We start from the raw sequence: 13,555 nt of genomic DNA on the forward strand, positions 1-13,555 counted from the left end.
TCAGCGGGCTTCCTCCCAGGCCCACAGCAGCGCCCACCCTGAACTGCAGCCCGAGGCGGCCCTCTCCGCCACCCAACCCCCCTCCCAGCGGCGGGGCTGCCCGGCCACCTCGGGGACCCGGCGCCCAGGGTGGCAGGTGCAAAGGCGCCCGAGCAGGGGAGGCCGAACGCATCGGCCCGGACCGCAGGGCTGCGGGAGTGGGCACAGCCCTCCCACCCGTGTCCGCCCTACCCTCCCGGACGCCAGTGCGCCGTCCAGGTCCCTCGGGGCCCCGCGCGTCCGGGGCCGGCGGGTACCGGGCTGGTGCGCAGCGCCCTGGAGCCGCTCTGCAGCCGGGCCGGGCGCCGGGCCGAGCGCCCTCTAGGCAGCGGAAGTGGCGCTCGCTTTACATCCGTCCTCCCGCCGCCGGAGTTGGGAGAAGGAAGGCGGGGGGGGGGTGTGGAAAAATAAAGGAAAAGCCCTCTACCATGTAGACCAGTGCCCCCCACCCCATCACCGGCCGGGACCCTCCGTCTGCGGCCATGAACGCGACCAGCGAGGGCGAGAGCTTCCCCGGCTCCGTGCAAAGTAAGTGCTTCCCGGGCGCCGTGCGCGCTCCGGGGCCCGGGCCCAGGCCCGTCCGCGCGCAGCGAGCAGGCCCGGGGCCCCGAAATCGGGGTGACGCCGTGTCTGCGTCCCGGGGACCGCGGCGGGCGCGCTGGGCGGGAGGCGCCGGGGTGGGTTTGGGGTGCGGGCACCCTACGCGGCGCCAGGCTGGGGGCGCTTTCCGGTTCCGCAGACCCCTTGGAAGGGGGCGGTGGGGGAGGGCATGCCGTTCAGACAATCGCCACCCCCTTGGGACCTTTCCCGGCCCCCCCCCCCCCTCGGTGGAGTTTGGGAGATTTGGGGTAACCGCTGCGACGCTGGTGGGAAAACTTCTGCCTCGGTGGCCCCAGATCCTTGAAGTGTGGGGTTCGGAGGGTCTCACGAGGTCTGGCCGGCGGGGCTTGCCGCCTGACTGCAAAGCCTTGTCCACATTAAAGGTGGAGATTTGAATGGGGAATGGAGCCGTCGTCGTTCCTCGGAGTTTGGGGTTCGTTTTTCTTTTCCTTGGGAGACAAGCAGTCCCTGGTTTCGCCCGAAGCATTGTTTCCCAAAGTGTGGTCCAGGGACTGCGCGCACGCAAGCCACCTGGGAGCGCGGGCGCTTCTTTTAAAAAGCAGAAAGCTCTCGGGGCCCCACCCCTCTGGTCGGGGCTGGGTTGCCGGAGGGATGATGGAGGGGGAGAGACCCGCCCTTTCCTGGGAGATTCGGGAGCACGTAAAGTTGGAGAACGCCTGGCACAAGGGTTTGCACACACCTGGCACATGGTGAGCGCTTAGCCTGCTAGCTGTTACTAGTTAACAGTTTGGGAGACTTTGGCTCCCCAACTTGGCAGGGTATGTCATTTGCATAATTTGTGAAAAGCACAGATTTTCCTACACCCCAGCGCCCCTTCACCCCGCCTCCTTTACGGCTCCTCTCGGAATTGGGACTCAGATGTGTCCATGTTTAACTCCTAGCCCACCTCCCCCAGGTCATTCTGATGCCGAAACAGGTTTGGAGAACTTGGCAAAGAAAAATAAATTCTTTTTGCTGGTGGTGAGCAGGAGCTGTGCCCAGAGTTTGTTGTTGTTTTTTTTTAATTTGGTCTCAGTTCATTCTCACTACAAGTGCAGAGGTAGGTAATGTTTTATCATCCCAGATTTTCAGAGGGGGATACCTGCAAGTTCAAGTGGGGTCCCTCCGTCATAACCCAACCCGGAGACATGCTGGGGGCTGGGGACCCCTGCGCTGGCCTTTTACAAGCACCATCTCATTGAAGCCTCTTAACCAGGCTGTGAAGCAGAAACTTCTCCCCATTTCATCCTGGGCATCGGAACCGTCCGTGATGCAGGTCCCTTCATCTCTTGGTCCCTTGTTTCCAGTTAGTCCCACGAGCACCTCAGCAGACCTGCGGCAGGTTTTGAAGGAAAGGCCTCCTTCCTCCCATCCATTGACTTCAAAGTCCTTAAGTGCAAGATGGCTGATAAGGCATTGCCACGCCCAGCCTCAGAGCACCTCTCCGCAGCCGGTCCACCACATTGTATTTCCCCACAAAGATCTCTTGTCTTAGTTAGACTTGGGGAAAATTGAACATAATGTAACTGACTTAGAATTTTTCAGGAAATTGATGCATGGATGCCAGCCATATATGCACAAAATATTTCTCATATCGTTTAGGCATGGGAAAAGTTAGGAATAATATAAAGACCTAGTAATTACTGAAATTTAAGAAACACGGGGAACATGAAATTATGTGAATGTGTTATTACATAATTATATTCACAGATACATTTTAAAGATGTAGCACAATGCTTATGCGATCTTATGTGGCGAAAAGGTTAATTTTACAATACGTTATGACCTTAAACAATTTTCAATTAAAAACAAATTTTTAACTGAAGATGAATGGAAGAAAATATTTTGTAATGTCCGTGGTACACATGTTGCTTCTCTTCTAAATTTTCTGTTATAAACATGAGTTTCCTTAGAACAGGGGTGGGCAAACTTTTTGACTCGAGGGCCACAATGGGTTCTTAAACTGGACCGGAGGGCCGGAACAAAAGCATGGATGGAGTGTTTGTGTGAACTAATATAAATTCAAAGTAAACATCATTACATAAAAGGGTACGATCTTTTTTTTTTTTAGTTTTATTCATTTCAAACGGGCCGGATCCGGCCCGCGGCGTGCCGTAGTTTACCCACGGCTGCCTTAGAAGAAGACAAAGTAAATTTTTAAAATAAAAATTAAGGTTCTCATGTTAGAGACTTATTAATTAGTGGTGTTTCTTTATTCAATAAGCATTTACATAGCCCTTTCTAATATAGTGCCAGGTACTGTGGTGGGTACTTTACAAAGTAATACAGTATTACTACTTAGTATCATTACTCGGGAGACACAATGTCCCTGTCACTTAGGAATGGATTTTGGCCATACGTAACAAAACTGACCTATGCTAGCCTAATGAGAAGTCTGCAATTGGTTGATTCAGGAGATCAATGAAGTAAGGACCAGCATCTGTAGGCATCTCAACATTGTCCTCATAGTTACAATATGGCTGCACAAGCCCCTGATATCACATCTGCATTCAAGGGAAAATGCCTGTTCCCTTTTTATCATGAAAGCCAAACTTTCTCCAGAAACTCCTTTAGCAGTGTGCTGCAGGGGTTCCCAAGTATGTAGGGGACCAACATTATTTAGAGTGGCGGCTCTTACAATTGGGGGTGGGGGTAGGCGGGTGAATAGGATTTGGAAATGTGGAGGGATTCGTTTTCATGACTGGGAGTACAACCATTTTTTTTTTCTTGTTTGATTATCTTTTTTTTTTTTTTTTATCCTTATGGGGGGAAAGAAGAGGTACAACCATTCTTTAGCTGGGCTGCTGATTTTTCCAAGTGCAGGGCAGACATGCATATCAAAGAACATTCTCCTATAAAATGCCACTCGTGCCCCTACGGACAAAAATGTGTTAGGAGCCGTTATTTGGGTCTGGGTGCGTTACTGCTAGGACAGACTCGGAAACCTGTTTGCAAGGAGGAAGAGGGAAGTGGAATGGACATTGAGCCGGCAACTAGCCATGTCTGCCACCATGCCCTGTTTTCCTACATGGATTTGGTTTGTATTGTAATTTCACACTGTTTGGGATTAATCTGTCACTTTCCCTTTGTCCCATGGAGTTCCTGGGGGCACAACGGTGCTGGTCGAGCTGACCCCCGACATCCATATCTGTGGCATCTGCAAGCAGCAGTTTAACAACTTGGACGCCTTTGTAGCTCACAAGCAGAGTGGCTGCCAGCTGACCAGCACGACCGGGGCGGCCCCCAGCACCGTCCAGTTTGTTTCCGAGGAAACGGTGCCTGCCACCCAGACACAGACTACCACCAGGACCATCACCTCGGAGACCCAGACCATCACAGGTACGGCGGGGGTTGGGGAGCCGGGCAAAGTGGGCCATGTCCCAGACGCCGCCATGGAACTTGTGAAACATATAGTTTCCCAGGGTTCACCCGCTAGGGTTGCTGGTTCATTATTTTTAACAAGCTCCACTGGGAAACCAGCCACCCAGCTGGGTTTGGGAATGGCTGGGTTAAAACATTAAGTGTTAGCAGTTATACATGTTGTCACATGTTAAACCAAACAAAATTAAAGAAACAAGTTTCTAAAGCAAAAACCTAATACTAAGAGGAAGAATACTCGCAGGAAATGCATTGCTGTTAAAAAAAAAAAAAAAAAGATAGCTATTCTGGGTGATGGGAATATGTATGTGGTCTTCGCATTTGCATTATTTGTATTAAGGAATAAAGAGGGTTTTTTTTTTTTTTTTTTGCTTGTTTTTAACCCTATAAGCAGGCATTGATGCCTCCCTCCCCTGGGGTACAACCAGGAAAACAGAAAAGTTCATCCCAGTTCTGGGTGGTATCCGTTCACTCCACCAAAAATAAGCTGTAGATGGATCCCAAATTTAACTGTGTATAATGAAACCATAAAAGTCCTAGAGTAATACTAAACACACAGACACACACACACATGTGTACCCACAGACACACAGGCGCGCACAGAAACACACACATACACCTATACTTACACCTATATAATCTGTCTTAAGGGGTCAGACAGATAACTTTACAAATATGAAGTAACCCATTTATGAGTGAGTACTGACATTGTGGGGTCCTGTGGGGGATTAGAGAATGTATTCCTTAGCTAAAGGCATTCACATTTTTAAATTAAAAAAAAAAAAATACTGTGCCTACCAAAGAAGGTTGTGGACACCAACCCCCACCCCCACCGCCACCACCAAAGAAAAAGAAGCATGTAAGTAGTTGCAGATTAACTTGCAATTTTTCCAAAGTAAAAACAATGTATCGAAAAGTCTAAAGACAATTGGAGAAGAGAATTGCAACATATATGACTAAGGCCTAATGTTCGTCATATGTAAAGAACTCCTAAAAATCAGTGACGTCGAGAAAAAGAACCAAGTGGAAAAGTCGGCAAAGGCAATAGGTGCTAGACAGGAGGGACCAGCAGGGAAGTATGCTTGCTGCCTCAGCAGTGGGAGACATGCCTGTCGACAAGGCTTAGGGGGAGGAGCTGCTCCCCTTCCTGGGGAGGTGAGTTCATATAACCTGGGAGATTTTGTGGTATCTTTTGAGTTTTTAATGTTAGATTTCAGATCTTTCACATTTCAAAATGTACATGAAACACATTTACCCAGTAAGTCCACTCCCAGGTATTTATCCTGTAAAACTTATAGCACATACTCTAAAGAAAGTGGAATTTTTATATGTCTACAACAAGAGGAAATTAGCTAAATCAATATCAGAGATTCAGACAGTGGAGTAAAACTTGGCCTTGAAAAGGGGAGCTAGATCTATATGCAGACAGAGAAAAATCTCAAAGTGTAAAACTCATACAGATGCATACATATATATCATTATATTCAAGGGCAGCTTCTAGAACAGGAGTGAGGCAGGTCATACTAATGAGAGGAATTTAAACTGTGCACATTAGGGAATGGTGAGGACTGTGGGAAAGCGGAGATAGCTGCTCTTTGGATGCAATCAGATACTTGAGTTTTTCAGAGAAACCAACCTAATGTGAAATTTCCCAAACTTTGCAACTTTGATGGCCAAACAAAACACATCTGTGAGCCTGACTGAGCCACAGGCTTTTTTTTTTTTTTTTTTTTTTTTTTTTTTTTAGCATATTCTCATGTTTACCAAATAGTTCATCTGGAGCTGAGGCATGGAGAATACCACCTACTTTCTCTTCATCAAATATCTGTTGCTGTGATGTTTGAATTTTTTGGTAGTAAGCAAGTTCTGTAGTTGTTTCCCCAATGCACCCAAAATAGTGTTTCTGCTGAGTTTTTAAAACATTGAAATATCATTAACTGGTCACCTCACAAACCTTAATAATAATACCTCGAGGTCTTCCCACTCTCTCCAGAGTTTATCTTAATTATTATTTTAGAGGAAGTCACCAAGAACATGTGAAACCTAAAATACACCTTGGAGATGGGCCTGGTGCAACCTTCTTATCCTATAGCTAGACCAGTGTAGCTGTAGATGTGGGTGAGACCTGGCCAGGGTCCCACCACAGGATCAGGACAGTCCTGGGACTCAGGTATCGTGGCCCTTACCGCGGGCGCCTTCTCTCTGCAGACTCAGCTCCCTGTCCTCAGAAGCAGATGCCCAGTAACCTCACGTTATGCTGTGATGCCGCAGTGTGAGGAGGCGTCAAGGCCCACACTTTGTGTTCCAATCGTTACATCCTTCTGTGTTCTGAGCCTTTGCCTATGAGGTTCCCTCTGCCTGAAATACCTTTCCTGTCTTTGCCTGGCTGACACCAGCTCAGCCTAAGAGTTTAAGGTTCATAACTGTCTGCACACAGAGCATCTGGCTTATCCTGGAACATCCCCTCCCCTGTGAATTGCAGCAGCCGCGACGCACACCTTTCTGTTTTCCAGAGGAGCCAGGATTCCTCTGGCCTCAGAGCCGCCGTGCGTGTTGTTCCTCTGCCAGGAACTGACTTAATTCTTAGGTGTCCCTCAGAGCTGCACCTAGAGGCATTTCATCCAACCCCCCTTCTTGACACCACACACACACACACACACACACACTGTTCTCTCGGACCAGGTCAGGTTCCCATAACTCAATGATTATGTGGGCATGAACCTTAAGGTCTGCCCCATCGCTGAACCATAAGCACCATGAGTGAGGTCAGGGCTGCACCCCTCATGTTCACCGCTGCATCCCCAGCGCCAGGAGGGTGCTGGGCAGGAGGGTGCTCATTCTGGGTTGAGTGAATGAACCACTGACTGCCCAAGAGACATTCATCAGTGAAACACCCCACACCCAGTGGCTCCTCTGTCCTCCTAGTTCTTGGCCCGATGACATCCATCTCAGCATTTCCACTGCCCACGTTCCTTCACTCATGCTGCGCCTCAGTTGTGCGTACTGTCCTGTACACTCAGGCCAGACCTGGAGTCCTCTTCATGCCCAGCTCATGTTGGTACCCACTGCACATGTCAAAGGGAGCGCCCTGCTCTGAGCTCTGAGCTCCGGAGACAGGCAGCTGGACTCGCATCGCAGTCTAACGCCCCACAGCCCTGGACCGGGCAAGTCACTTACGCGCTCTGATTAACATTCCTCATCTGGCCCTCCTTGGTGTGCTCAGTGGTTAGAGTGTCAGCCTGCACACCAAGGGGTCTTGGGTTCGATTCCTGTTCAAAGGCACGTACCTTGGTTGCAGGCTGGATCCCCGGCCCAGTAGGGGCTTGTGCAGGAGGCAACCAATGGATATGTCTCTCACATTGATGTTTTTCTCACCCACGTCTTCTCCCCACACCTCCCTTCCACTCTAGCTAAAAGCAGTGGAAAAATACCCTCAGGTGAGGATTAAAAAAAAATTCCTCGTCTGTACAAAGAGATCATTATGGTACCTACCACTATCAGGGCATAGAGTTAGCACTGGGCATTGCAAGGATTCTGCAGTGAGCCACAGAAAGGACCTGGGGCAGAGGAACGGGACTCAGTAAATGATTATCTTAATGAGGAGATGAATGAACAGATGGTGAGATCTGCTGCTTTTCTGCCCGACTCAGCAGCCCTTTCCGATCGTTCCTGCGCCTGTGCCACAAAACAAGTGGAATCTTGCGGGTTTCCTTTCTTTCACACAATTTAGTTTGGTTTTCTGGGCCCAGCTCCCCCCACGCTGGGGCATCAGTGTCCCACCCATGACGGTGCCCAGACCTGCCTGTGGACTGGAGTCCCCAGGGAGCTTGTTAAGGACCCCGGTGCCTGGGCTCCGCCTGCCGGAGCGGCACCTCTGGCTGAGGCGCAGGCACCTGGTGCTTAACAAGCTCCCGGGGGACTCCGGTCTCAGCCAGGTGGGAGAGCCCCTCCCCGCCCGAGGCCACAGCCCGAACCCGGACACCGGCAGCTTTCTCCAGATGCCCCTCCTGGACGTGATCCAGGCTTATTTCTCGCTCTTTGGTCCTTGATGAAGCCGACCTCCTCGTCACTCAGCTCCTGGGTCTGTCTCTGTCCTACAATAATTGGATGTATTCTCCGCCGCTAGTTTGGAAGCTTCCTGTTTCACATTGGATTGGAGAACTTGCCTGTAGGAGCAGTAAAATTAGATGCTGATGCTGGTGGGGGGGAAAAAGCATCCCACGTGCATTTTCTAAGTTCTGGCTTAAAATCGTGGGGCTTTGGAGGCAGTGGCCTGGGTTCGAGTCTTGGCTGCAGGGGGCCGGAGGAGCCAAGGACTCTGGGTGTCTCGTTTTTAAAGTGGGGACGGGAATAAATGGCAAGTTCGGGGGCCTGAGCCGGACTGGGCGGAGCTCCTGCCGTGAGCACTTGCTGTCACCGTGGGCAGGTCACTTGGCCCCGTGTCTCCGCTTCCCCAACTGTAACACGGAGGTGATGGGGTTGCAGTCACCTTGGGGGTTCTAACCCGGCTGTAGGGCTTCTGCATGGAGGACACTTAGCACTGTCAGTGTCAGCTCTTGTTCAGTGAATCGGGCTGTGAAAACTATACAGCACCCAGAAAATGCTGGCACCGGGCCTGGCTCATGGCCAGTCCCCCGCCAATACTAGTTGAATTGACCACTTGAACTAGAATGATCTGTTCATCTCCTTTGGTTAGTTTTCACTCTGCAGGTCCCAGGTTAAAAGCCACCTCCACCTAGAAGCTAGCCGTGATTTCCCCTCCCGCCACTCCTGAGATGAGGTTTCTCACTGCCTCCCACCTAGCACTCACCGCAGTCGTAACTAACCAGTTATTTGGTGACAAGCGGTCTTTAGTTAGCCAGAGAAGGGAAGTGGGCTGCTGTTGGGGGTCTGGCAGTGTGGTGGATGCAGCAGACGGAGAGTGGGAGGACTGTAGGCAGCCAGCTGAGAGAGGAAAGCGGCCGGACAGCTAGGAGCCATCGTCGGGAGGCCTTGGTGTTGCTAGGAGCCGGGCTGGCTCTCCCAGGCCAGGCTGTTCTGTCCAACATAAACAGCGTCACAGAGCACCAACATGGTCAGGGCCACTCTGTGACCGTGGAGGAACCGGAAGAACAAAATAGCAAACATCCCCCCACACTGATCTGAGCGACGCCTGCTTCTCTACCTGTTACAGCTTTAGCCTCCTCTGCTGCTCGGTAATATTTACTATGATGTCAAATCACAGACTTTCCCCCGCTTTTTCTTTTATTTTTAAATATGTTTATTGATTTCTCTTTTTTTTTTTTTTTTTTTTTTTTTAGAGGGAGGAAGGGAGAGGGAGAGAGAGGTGGAAACATCAATGATAAGAGAGAAACATCAGTCGACTGCCCCCTGCGTACTCCCTACTGGGGATCGAGCCCACAACCCATGTGCCCTGACTGGGAATCAAGCCATGGCCACCTCTTGGTTCATAGGTTGGTGCTTAACCACTGAACCACGCCAGCCAGGCTCCCCCACTTTCTGGCAGCTTCCAATGTAGGCTTCCTTGAACCCTCCCCCAAAATTACCTAGCATGAGCCCCAAATCAGTCCTTTCTAGCACCCTGTCACTGAGACTCCATGGCTCCCATGGTCTGAGGGTTCCCTTCTGCAGTGAGTAATAAACTTAGTCACCTGCAGGTGTGTCCCTGGTGTGTGGCCAGAGGACATTGACATAGGGAAGAACAAACTCACCTCGTTGATTTGAAAGCCTTAAAAAAGAATCTGAAGGCTTGTTTGGCCTGTGAGCCATTGATTCGTGGTTTAATTTCTAGGTCAGCGGTTCTCAACCTGTGTGTCGTGACCCCTTTGGGGGTCGAACAACCGTTTGACAGGGGTCGCCTAAGACCATCGGAAAACACATATATCATTACATATTGTTTTTGTGATTAATCACTATGCTTTAATTATGTTCAATTTGTAACAATGAAAATACATCCTGCATATCAGATATTTACATTACGATTCATAACAGTAGCAACATTACAGTTATGAAGTAGCAACGAAAATAATTTTATGGTTGGGTCACAACATGAGGAACTGTATTTAAAGGGCCAGAAGGTTGAGAACCATTGTTCTAGACCAGCCGTGGGCAAACTACGGCCCATGGGCCGGATCCGGCCCATTTGAAATGAATAAAACTAAAAAAAAAAAAAAAAAAAAAAGACCGTACCCTTTTATGTAATGATGTTTACTTTGAATTTATATTAGTTCACACAAACACTCCATCCATGCTTTTGTTCCGGCCCTCCGGTCCAGTTTAAGAACCCATTGTGGCCCTCGAGTCAAAAAGTTTGCCCACCCCTGTTCTAGACTGTCAGTCTCCCTGCAGGCAGGCCTGGCCCCTCACAGGCACTCAGAGAGGCAGTTACTGAGTGAGAACAGGAGCGGGCGCTCAGCTGTAAGGATGAAGTTCATTAACGTGCATGAAGCACCAGGCCTGGCGCCTGCCCCATCCCAGGGCCCAGTGACAGTAGCTCTGGGCCTGTTGTGCGCCAGACGCTGGAGCCGAGAAATGGAGATGCTCACCCCTGGAGACTTCCAAGCCCATGAGCAGGGGAGCAGGACCGAGGTGTGAGACATGCACGCCCAGCCTTGTCGGAAAGTAAAAGAAGTAGTTAGTCCCCTGGGGGAAAGCCAGGGAAAATATTGTGAGGTCTTGAAAGAATCACCTGCCCTGGCCGGTTTGGCTCACTGGATAGAGCGTTAGGCTGGGGACTGGAGGGTCCTAGGTTCGATTCCGGTCAAGGGCATGTGCTTTGGTTGCAGGCACATCCCCAGTAGGGGTGTGCAGGAGGCAGCTGATCGATGCTTCTCTCTCATCGATGTTTCTGGCTCTCTATCCCTCTCCCTTCCTCTCTGTAAACAATCAATAAAATATATATTTAAAAAAAAAAGAAGAATCACCTGCCTTGGGGAGGAAGATGGTGGAAAGGGGGCATTTCCTAATGGTGGTCTGTGGGTGGGGCAGCTCGAGGCAAGATCTGATAACCGTGCCTAGAGATGACACGGGGAGTAGTGGTAGGAGCCACGCTTCATCTCTGGCCTTTTTTCTGAAGGAGCTGGGGAGCCATTGAAGGTTGTTGAGCACATGAGTGATGTAGTAAGACAAACTATGTAATGATTTGTCATACAATGTGGCAACAATAATATTAGCTAATTCTTTGTGGTTTTTTTTAAATATGTTCTTATTGATTTCAGAGAGAGGAAGGGAGATAGAGAGAGAAAGAGAAACATAAATGATGAGAGAGAAATACTGATCAGCTGCCTCCTGCACATCCCCTACTGGGGATCAAGCCCGCATCCCGGGCATGTGCCCTGACCGGGAATTGAACTGTGGCTTCCAGGTCCGGGCATAGCTAATTCTTAAGTAGTTCTTATGAAGTCATCTGTCTGAAGTCCTTGGCGCAACAGTGAATTAAATACTGAGAGTCATCATCCCGTTTTACCCATAATAACTAAGGAACAAAGGGGTTAAATGACTTGTTTGGGAGGATAGAGCCAGAAATCGGCAGAACTGGTCTCTAAGCCACACCGTCCCTTAGTAAACTCCTTGTGGCAGCATCTCTCAAAAGAACCACCTGCATCCAGGCAGGGTACTGGGAATCGGAACCAGCCAGTGCTTCCAACTACAAATGGGCCGGACAGCAGGGCACACCCAGGTCCGTTCTACAGTTCAGAGATGACAGGTTCTTTGCATCTTTTTGGTGTCCTGGTGGTGGGTGTTGTCCTTTGGCCTCGAGCCTCATGCACCTCATGGTGAAAAGAAGGCTGCCATTGCTTTATGCCTCAAGCCTTCGCTCAGCCCTGTCCACAGATCGAGAGAGGGACAGCTGCTCTTTACCAGGGAGGACGTGCTTCCCAGAAACTCCAGACCCCATTGGCTAAGATGGGACACAGGCCCAGGCCCACGGCCGTGGAGGCGGCTGGGCCACCGAGGGACAGGGAGGAGGGCTCAGCGGTGGAACCCAAGCCAAGGGCCCCTCTGCAGAGCCGCCCAACTGCAGTCTCTGTACACTGGACCAGAACGGGAATCGGAGCTGATGGGAAGGAAGAATTACCTAGAAACCTTGTTAAAAAATACAGCTATAGCCCGGCCGGCGTGGCTCAGTGGTTGAGCGTCGACCTGTGAACTAGGAGGTCATGGTCACAATTTGATTCCTGGTCATGGCACATGCCCGGGTTGTGGGCTGGATCCCCAGTGTGGGGTGTGCAGGAGGCAGCCAATCAGTGATTCTCTCTCATCATGGATGTTTCTCTCCCTCTCCCTTTCTCTCTGAAATCAATAAAAATCTAGTTTAAAAATATAGCTATAAAGATATCCAGACTTTACCCCTGATATCTCCATCAGAGTCTCTGGCACATGATCAAATTTGAGAAGCACCGGACCAGGAAACGGGGAGAAAGGAAGGAAATCTATTGGCTTCGGCATCTGGCACATAGGAGGTGCTCAGAGATCTGAATGAATAAGTGAGCCCAGCACTCGGCGTGGGAAGGGGTGTGGGAAGTGGGAAGGAAGCTCCGTTCCGCTGGTAGTGGTGGGTTTTTGTTCCTGTTCAGTGATTCCCAGGCTACTGCAGGTTCACTTTGTTTTAGGGAGGATGGTTGGTTGTTTGCCTGTGACAGACCCCTGCTCTGGATGTCGTAGTTTAAGCCCGAGAGGAGGCTTTTATTTAGAAGGGAATAGGGAGTCACTGAGGACCAAGGGCAAGGATGTGGCTGGAACTCAAAAGAGAACTATACTGGCCAGTCGGTGTGGTTCAATGGTTGAGCGTTGACCTATAACCAGGAGGTCATGGTTCGATTCCCAGTCAGGGCACGTGCCCGGGTTGTGGGCTCATTCTCCAGTAGAGGATGTGCAGGAGGCAGGCAATCAGTGATACGCTCTCATCATTAATGTTTCTCTCTCTCCCTCTCCCTTCCTCTCTGAAATCAATAAAAATATATATTTTTTTAAAAAGTGGCTCTAGCCCAGTGATGGCGAAACTATGACACGCGTGTCAGAGGTGACACGCGAACTCATTTTTTTGGTTGATTTTTCTTTGTTAAATGGCATTTAAATACATAAAATAAATACCAAAAATATAAGTCTTTGTTTTACTATGGTTGCAAATATCAAAAAATTTCTATATGTGACACGGCACCAGAGTTAAGTTAGGGTTTTTCAAAATTCTGGCACGCCAAGCTCAAAAGGTTCGCCATCACTGCCTAGCTGGTTTGGCTCAGTAGATAAGTTTTGGCTTGTGGACTGAAGGGTCCAGGTTCGATTCTGGTCAAGGCACATGCCCAGGGTTACAGGCTCGATCCCCAGTTGGGGGCATGCAGGAGGCAGCTGATCAATGATTCTCTCTCATTGATGTTTCTATCTCCCTCTCCCTTTCTCTCTGAAATCAATAAAAATATATTTTTTAAAAAATAAAAATGTAAAAAGAGTTGGACACCAGAAACCAGAAATATATTTGTGATTTCGGATGTTCACAGTTCAAGGTGTGGCCCGAGGACCAGGCCCACTGCTCAGGAGC

The 13,555-nt window shown here is 49.7% G+C and overlaps 1 protein-coding gene across 3 annotated transcripts in view; it reads left to right on the forward strand.

Annotated features, from left to right (window-relative positions):
- The first annotated feature begins 407 nt into the window (after positions 1 to 407).
- Positions 408 to 13,555, forward strand: part of ZFP64 (ZFP64 zinc finger protein) — an 85,167-nt gene continuing 72,019 nt past the window's right edge. For all 3 annotated transcript variants that reach the window (XM_070419754.1, XM_070419752.1, XM_070419751.1), the window contains exons 1-2: positions 408 to 567; positions 3,739 to 3,978. In XM_070419754.1, coding sequence (XP_070275855.1) covers positions 522 to 567; positions 3,739 to 3,978 — 286 coding nt within the window. In that variant the 5' untranslated portion in view covers positions 408 to 521. The remainder of the gene's footprint in view (positions 568 to 3,738; positions 3,979 to 13,555) is intronic.

Source organism: Myotis yumanensis, unplaced genomic scaffold, assembly GCF_028538775.1.
Source record: "Myotis yumanensis isolate MYYU_CA2020_CCGP unplaced genomic scaffold, mMyoYum1.0.hap1 SCAF_7, whole genome shotgun sequence".
In the NCBI taxonomy this organism is placed as follows: Eukaryota; Metazoa; Chordata; class Mammalia; order Chiroptera; family Vespertilionidae; genus Myotis; species Myotis yumanensis.